General features: G+C 49.0%; 1 protein-coding gene across 4 annotated transcripts in view; it reads right to left on the bottom strand.

The window, feature by feature from the left end:
• Window positions 1-3,623: 3,623 nt before the first annotated feature.
• Window positions 3,624-8,249, bottom strand: part of CUNH17orf80 (chromosome unknown C17orf80 homolog) — a 26,943-nt gene continuing 22,317 nt past the window's right edge. For 2 of the 4 annotated variants that reach the window (XM_010630698.3, XM_010630697.3), the window contains exon 5: window positions 3,624-4,192. In XM_010630698.3, the coding sequence (XP_010629000.1) occupies window positions 3,897-4,192 (296 nt within the window). In that variant the 3' untranslated portion in view covers window positions 3,624-3,896. The remainder of the gene's footprint in view (window positions 4,193-8,249) is intronic. The other 2 variants (XM_010630696.3, XM_010630695.3) reach the window with 1 other exon arrangement.

Below are 8,249 nucleotides of genomic sequence, written 5' to 3'. Positions count from 1 at the left end.
CAAGTGTAAAGGCCTTCTAAGGTGCAAACCTTAGAAAAACATTTTATCATACAGATGATTAAAGTTGTTTATGATGATAGACTTTTTCGAGCTTTGTCTATGTGATTGTCAGCTATTTGTGTTATGACACTGAGAGATGTCTAAACAATATGCAGGCCAGGCAATGTCACTCTGAAGGTTAAAGATTGGCCATTAGTTATCTATAAAGTACATCTGTAAAGAGTATATTCTACTTAGAAGGCACTTTATTAAAAAGTAACAAATTTAGGGCCAAGGATTTAGCTCATCGGTGCTGCCGCCTGCCTTGTAAGCACAAGGTCCTGAGTTCAATTCCTGTTACAAAAAAAAAAAGTAACAAATTCAGATAAAAATTGATGTCATATAATAATAATTTATAATTTGATAAAGCTAACCTATTGATAAATGATTTTATATTAAAATGAAGATCAAAGTGTATTTTAGAGATAATAATAAGAACCTAATGGTCCTAATATAATGTCATCATAATTGTTATACTAAGATGCTGTCTTTGCTCTTTTTTTTTTGGTGCTTGTGCTTGTGAGGCAGGCATGGTGCCACTGAGCTAAATCCCTGGCCCTATTTACTTTTGATTTAAATTTTTTCTGGGCCAGGGATTTAGCTCAGTGGTTCTGCTGCCCGCTTGGCAAGCACAAGGACCTGAGTTTGATCCCTGATACCAAAAACAAAATTTAAAAATTTTTTTTCCTTGTAAAACTTTATAACTGTTATCTAACATTCTACAGAAATATGGTTCCTGCCAGGGATGTAGCTCGGTGGTGCTTCTCCTGCCTGGCAAGAGCAAGGTCCTGAGTTCAATTCCCGATATGGGGGAAAAAAAAAAAACCAACCCAAAAATATGATGCCTAAAAGAAAACTTAAGCAAAACAATAAAAATTATAACACTGACTCCTAAAATGAATGCTGACCACGGCCATACCTTATATTTCTAAGTGGTCAATGTCCAGATAAGATTATAATAGTTAAACCTACTGCTCCCATTTCAGTACTAGTGTAACTGACCTTCTTGGTGTTCAAAAACTGAAGCTTGTTGACCAAAGCTAAATAAAGTAACTTGGCTAAGAGGACAGTCAATATTTTGGCCCTTGACCTATATGATCATCCAGGACCCAGGAGATGATGGGTACCCTCTAAAAGGATTCTAAACATTTGGTGAGTCACCCAATCTCCTGAGTAGGCAGACTGTTGGATTCCAGAAGACCAGAGTCAACGAGTATACACTGTGCCAAAGGCGGATCACTAAAGAGGGGAACGCCCTCCACGCTTCCAAGAGAAGTCACATGGTCAGGCAAAGACTATGACCCATTCTGGCAGATGACACAACTGGTAGAAACAAACAACAAATGTACAAACAACTAGAGGTGGTAAGAATTTGTACACATGGCCCCAAAAGTAAGGCTTGAGGAGCCTGAACAATCTTGAAAAAATGTCTATATATATATATTTGTGTGTGTGTGTGTGTGTGTGTGTGTATGTTTGTGTGCGCGGTACTGGGGATTGGACTCAGGACCTTGCGCTTGCCAGGTGGGTGTGGCACCACTGAACTATATCCCCAGCCCTTAGATACACATACATTTTAATGCAGGTCTTAGTTCGATTTGGACTAAACACCCAGCAAGATAGTACAACAAAGGCTGGGGATTTAGCTCAATGGTGCCCTCGCTTGCCTTGCACTTGCAAGGTTCCCAGTTTGATTCCCAGCAGCAGAAAAAAAAAAAAAGGTGTAGTGGTGCTTGCTGAGGCTGAAGCAGGAGGATCTCAAATGAGTTCCAAACCAGCCTAGGTTCCTAATGAGTTCAAGGCCAGTTTGAATTGCACAGCAAGATCCTGTCTCAACAAAAACAAAAACAAAACAAACTATCAGAATATGAAGGTTCTTCAAAATATGGAACCCAGTGTTTCTGTATCTCCTTTAGATCACTTAAGGTGATACTTTTGACCCCTGGTGAGAGAAAATCAGTGCCCCTCCTCAGCCTGAAGCAGATGTAGAATCAAAGTCTTAGGAGGGGAAATGAGATGAGATAGAAGAAATTTTTTAAAAAGGCAGAAAGGAGACAAAGAAATCAGGATTTTTCAAATGTACTTTTAAGAAAAACTGCAGCTTCAGGATATTCAAGTTTATTTTTCTCTTCTAGGAAACTTACTCCAAAAATTCCTAAAGGTCTTCAAGACACAGTAAGCCTGTAAATTGGGCTCTGGACCTGTCCTTCCAACAGATAAATTGCACCCCCCCCCAAAGCAACAATATTCTCAGGCATTTTATCTCAGCTTCAAACACATGTAAATGGTTTACATTCCCACAGAGTCCCTGAATGGGTAACCTGACAGACAGCTGGAATACACCCATCTTGAAAACGACCCGCAAGCTCAGGCCAGTAATCCCAGCGCACTCAGCATTCTGGAGGCTGAGGAGGAGGAGCACCTTGAGCTCAAAGCCAGCCTGGGCTCCATAGTGAGTTCAAGGCCAGCCTGAACTGCATAGTGAGAGCCTGTCAGGAAAAGAAAAGAGAAGAACAGAACCCCCAAAACCCTTTTAAAAATCCAGACCTGGCTTATGTCACCTCTCTCTCTCTTTAGGGCCCGTGTTCTGTTTGAGTGTGTACTTTTGAATTTCTGCCTAAACCTCCTTCCCATGACTCTTACTGATGAATTCTGAATATCCCCCCCAACTCACTCGCCAGGATGGGAGTCAGCCACTGCCCAGACAGCTCCAGAGCTCCTAGTACAGTGAAAGGTGGCCCAGGCTTTAGGCAACTCTTGGATCCTTTCCCCCACCCACCCCGCCTTGGCTCCAGGTATCTACAGCTCCTGCTGTTTTCTTTTCTGATCTGGAGTTCAAAAGAACAACAAATCTAGGTGCAGCAGCCACAGGCAACAAGGCCAGCAGGCTTTGTTGGTTCACATCTGCAGGCCGAGGCACCAGCCTGCGCGGGGCGCTGCCCACCTCTGCGGCTGGCCTGGGTGCTCAGGAAGGAGGCTACTGGCGTTCTGCTTCTGTGAGCATCAAAGGCCCATGCAGCTCTGGAAACGGCAGCTCCCTGAGAGGCAACGGCAGTTCAGGGCCAGAGCAGGGGGAGGAGAAACCCTGGTCTAATTAGAGCTCAAAAATGCTCCTCTGAAAGCATTTTCAGATGTCCCCAGCCCCGCAGGCAGGGGCGGTGTAATAATAATAAAGCAACATTTGCACAAGGATCTCATATACAAAGCCCTTTCTCAGGGGTTACCGCAGGACTCGGATGGCCCAGTGGGATCCTGGCTGGGAAGCAGGGGCCCTGGTTGGTTCCACCCTCCAGCCATGCTTGCAATTGTGTGTGAGGGAAACAAAGCACTATTCATCCAACTGTTTCAGCGTCCTCCAGCCTCCAGTCCTTTCTGTCTCTCTCTCTCAGGACGAGCTCACTGGGGCTTGTCACTTGGCCAGAAAAAGGGCAGCAGAGGTCCCAGAGGAAGGAGTGATTGGGTCCTGAAGGCAAAGTGGGGAGCAGCCTCCCTCTCTTCCCATCCCAAGCCCCCGCGCTCTGGCAGAAGGGGAGCAGCCGCGCTGTGACCGCTTTTGTGCAACACTTTGCTGGTCTGTGGCTGTGTCCTCACTGAGAATGAAGCAAGTTTATTGATTTGTGTCTGCATAGTCTGTGTTTGGTGGCACACAGAGATAAGCAGGTGTGGGTCTTTGCACCTGAGAGGGATTTGTACATACTGTGCGATGTGGGGGTGTTCAGTGGGACTTGTGTATACAGTGTGGGGGCGTGTGGCCCTGGAGCGTCCACACCTGCATGGCTGGGAGCCCCTCCTCGAGGCCCAGCTAGAGAGCCCCAGGCAGCCACCTGGGGTGCAGGGCAGCCTCAGGCCCTGGCCCCTTAAGGGCTGACACTATGCAGGACCCAATTGCAGGGCTCCAGAGGCTTTCCAAAGCCCCGATGGAGGTGGAAGACGCAGGAGGTCATTGAGGGGCCCTGGAAGTTCACCTTTGCTTTCGAGCAGGATGTGGCCATGTGCAGAGGCACCGGGCTCCTGCCTTTCCAGGGAATGGACACTGAGTGTGGGGGCCAGTGCCCTCCTCCAGCCTTCTTCCCAGGCCTCTGCTCAGCTCTGTGAGAGCAGACCTTCCCGCTGGCTCTCTCTTCTGTGGATTCTGAGTCACTTATTTCCCAGGCTGAGAAAGAGACAGAGAGAGCCGTTGAATCCAGAGAAGCATACTGTCTTCCTGTGCCCCAGCCTGGTGTGGGGTTCCTCCGTCTCCTCTGTTACAGAACTGGGGGACTGAAGGATGGTGCTTGAGGCCCACAGGCTTGAGCCTGGGTGTAGGCCTAGCTGAGACTTGCTGGGGGAGGGGGTGAAGGCCAGCACGCTCTGGGAGAGCCACTTTCTCTTTCTTTCCTGCGCCCAGAGTCGGGCTCAGCTGTGTGCAATTTCTTCGCTAAAGGAGAACATGAGAAAGGTGAGCGCGAAGCCGGTAAGGGCAGGGGCCCCACCTGGCCCAGGATGGGGACTCCAATTGGCACCGGGGGAGATGCTGGGTGGGGCCTAATTTCATCTTATACTTAGCTAGTGACAAGTGGGTAGGCCACCAAGCAGGCCCCTTCTCTGCTCTGGGAAACTGGTATTACGGTTGATATAGGGCGTATGATCTGTGGATTTCGAAATGATATATGGGAAATATTATGACTCTTGATCTGCTAGATGTCCAGACACACTGAGTTTGTGTTCTCTAAAATTGAAGAATGAATTGTAGGAACACGGAAGTTAAGATTAGGAAGAATTTGTTGAAAGATAGCTTCTGTCTAAGAGAGACAGAAGGAGGATCTGAAAGTGGGTTGCCCCCCCACCCCCTCTCAAGATGTTTTACTGAGGTGTGGCGGATATAAGGTGGGACAAAACCATAATCAACGAATAAGATTACAAGTATAGTCACTTTGGTAAAATATTGATCCAATGGGAAATTACAAGGGGGGGGGTATGAGGTGGGACAAAATTATAGTCATCCAAAAAGATTACACCAAGTATAGTCCCTTGGGTAATATTGATAAAATGCAGATCAAATGGGGAAGCAAGTCACATACCTACTACACCTGGAACTAACAAGGATTTTTCCAGGACAGAATGGGCTAGGGGTTTTGGTCCCCACCCAAGGAGACTGATGCGTATTTAGAATATCAATCACTGCTGTTTATCCCTAGCCAAGTGAGTGTAGTTCCTTTTTCTTGAAGCCTGGCTTTTAGCGAATGTGCCTCCCACCCCAATTGTCTTCTGTGCTGAGGACTCAGCCCTGCCTAACTGCCCTATAAAATTTTCTGAGTGAGTAGTTTAGCTGTCTTCAGTGAGGTGACCAGGGCCGTCTGGAGGGACCCTGTCCTTCCTTCTCTCTGCCTGGCTGGGGTTGGGGTGGTCCTGTGTATTCCTAGGGGGCTCCAGACCGCCTTCCTTGCTCTTGCTCTCTTCCCAGGGAGCAGGTGGCTCCTGTTTACCCCAACTCAATGTGGAAACTGGTCAGTTGTCCCAGCTGTGCCTTATGTCCTCGGGTAGCTGCTCTGGCCAGTCCTTATTTTCAGGACCTTCCCACTGAGCTACATCCTCAGCCCCCACCCCTGCCCCCAGCTGCCTTTTTAAAAATGTTGAGACAGTGCTTAAATTCCTAAATTACCCAGGCTGGGCTTGAGTTTGTGTTTTTTCTGTCACAGCCTCCCAGGGTGCTGGAATTACAGGTGTGCACCGCCACAGCTGGCTCCATGCTCTCCCACCACACTTTCGACAAAGCACTTCCCTCTTGCTAAACCCTTCCCCACACTCTGCAGCCTTTTCCCCACTGGGGGCCACCACTTCTCCCCTGCCTCCTGGGCCACTTGTGGAGCCTCCTCCTGAAGATACATGGTTGCCCAGAAAACTTGCCTTCAATCTTAGGGGTTCGCAGCCTTCCTGAAGCTTACCTGTAGATGTAGGATAAGAAACCCCTAATGAATGAGGATTAGGACCTACTTTTGGGATTCAAGTGACTCTTCTTGGAAGCCAGGAGAACCTGTGAGCCGAGTCTGCCCAGCTGCCCTGTCTGTGGCCCTGGGAGCTGGAGACAGAAGCAACTCCCTGGTTGTCTAGAGCTCCGGGTAGCCAGAACCCTCCAAGTCCCCATGCACTGGGTGACCAGTGGCTCAGGGTGACACCTTCTTGCAAAGAAGTAAAGGTGTTACTGTGGAAGGTCAGACTAAGAAAGGTAAGGGGGTGGAATTCTACCTGAAAGTTGGCCATGCATGAGGACAGTCCTGTTTAGAAACTGCAACGGGGGTGTCCTCCTGCCAACGGCAATGCCAACTTGAAGATGATGAAATAGTTCAATACACCATTTCCATGGGACACCTGTCACTTGTTACAAAGATATGAACCAGTAGCCCCTTACTGAGGACTATGTGGCAGGGCTGTCTGGGTGGGTGTCCAGACTGCTCTCTCTAGCAGAGGAAGTGTGCTGTGAGATTGGGAAGGGGGCGGCTGTTCTGAGCCTGGGCCTCCTGGTGTTTGCCACTGGCAGAGGTGCGGAAGTGGGAATGGCTACCTGGTAAGACTTCAGCTTGCTCTGCAAGGCCCCTGGTCCATCCCCTTCCAGGATCCCGGTGAAGGGATGCAGGCCGGGGCGAGCCCCGCACCCCTCGGAGAACACCTGGGGGAGGACTGGGCCCCGCTGTGGGCAGGCGGGTTTCCCAGCAGGGCTCCGGTCTGTAGGCGTGAGCAAGCCCTGGCTGTGGGGGCTCTGTAGGAAGGGCGACCACCGCAGACTCCTGCACCGGTTCGTCGTCTCCAGGATGCCCAAGTGTCACTTCTATTCCAAGTTTGGTAATTCCCTGCTCGGCTTGCCCATCACCTGGGAGGGTGGCAGAGGGAGCTGTGAGTTGGGAAGAAGGTGTTCGGGGCAGGGGCACAGGAAGGAGGTCAGGCCTGTCTGAGCCTCAGGTGCTGCTTCTTCAAACCCTAAGAAGGCACCATTGCACCTGCCACCTTGCCCTCTGCTGCCCCAGCAGATTCAGGGATACCTCACTTAACCCCTGCAGGGAAGGGAACCCTGTTTCCGTCAGCAGTCTTGGCTAACACACACCCAGATCGACTGTCAGGATCAGGTCTTGAGGGAGCCATCTTTCAGTCCTGTGGGGTCCAGGCCAGAGGTTCCCAAACCTGAGACACACGAGAGCTGCTTTCACCACGCTGGCCACGCTGACAAGGCTCCTGTCCCGTTGTCTACTCTTTCCCCTGTTTTCCTGTCTCTTTTAGGAAACTTTGCATTGCTTCCACAGATGGAAAACCAGCATCACTTGCTAGGAATAAGAGGTAACTAAACACAAAACCACAAGGTTCAGAAGTCTGGTCTCTACAATTATCTTGTGTGGTCAGCTCTGCTCCAGCCCTTCTTTTGTCATCCAAGAAGCTATTTACAGGGAAGCCACGGCCACCTTCCACCTCACTGAGGAATGGAGTCTGGGAATGTGCTTAGGGTCTCACTCTTCCAGTGGCATTCTAGTGCTCAGTGATTTCAGAGCTGGAGGATTTTCTGCCAGGGGTCTGCAAACTGTGTTCCAAAAGAATGACTGCGGAGAGAGTGCACTGAGAATCCCCAGGGACACCCCTCCCTTGGGCGGCTTAGGGCTGGACTCAGGGGACCTGTGCAGGAAGCTGTTCCTATTAGCCCTCGTGGAGGGTCCTGGGCACAGAAGGAAGCAAAGCATTGCTAAACATCCTGGAGGCCAGGAAAGCTCCTCCAGGGCAGCATTCCATTGCTGCTGCTCCTGAGAGGTAAGGGCTGCCAGCCTATCTTTCTGGAAGAAAAGGACAGAGTTTATATGGATTTCAGGTCCCCTTGGTCATTGCCTAAAGCTTTTTTATTTTATTTTTCTCAGTACCAGGTATAGAACTCAGGATCTTGCACTTGTGAGGCAGGTGCAGCGCCACTGACCTAAATCCCCAGCCCTAAAACTTTTTGATATTAAAATACCATTTACTTAGTTACTTATTCCCTCAACAACCCTTGGTTGGTTTCATCTGGGGATCAGACTCTACTGTGCTGTGATTATGGGAGGGGAGCAGATGGACTTAAACCCATGGCTATGACATGTAACCTATGGTTTTGTTCATATAGTAAATGAGTATCTCTGATATGTCAAAGTAACTATTATTGTTGGACATAAATTGTTTAATTTTTAAAAATATTGTTGGGGAAGGGCCGGATTTAGCTC

The sequence above is a fragment of the Fukomys damarensis genome, unplaced genomic scaffold, assembly GCF_012274545.1.
Source record: "Fukomys damarensis isolate Sample0158 unplaced genomic scaffold, DMR_v1.0_HiC HiC_scaffold_23, whole genome shotgun sequence".
Lineage (NCBI taxonomy): Eukaryota > Metazoa > Chordata > Mammalia > Rodentia > Bathyergidae > Fukomys > Fukomys damarensis.
Note: the sequence above shows the minus strand (reverse complement) of the source record. Positions and strands in the feature narration are given on the sequence as shown.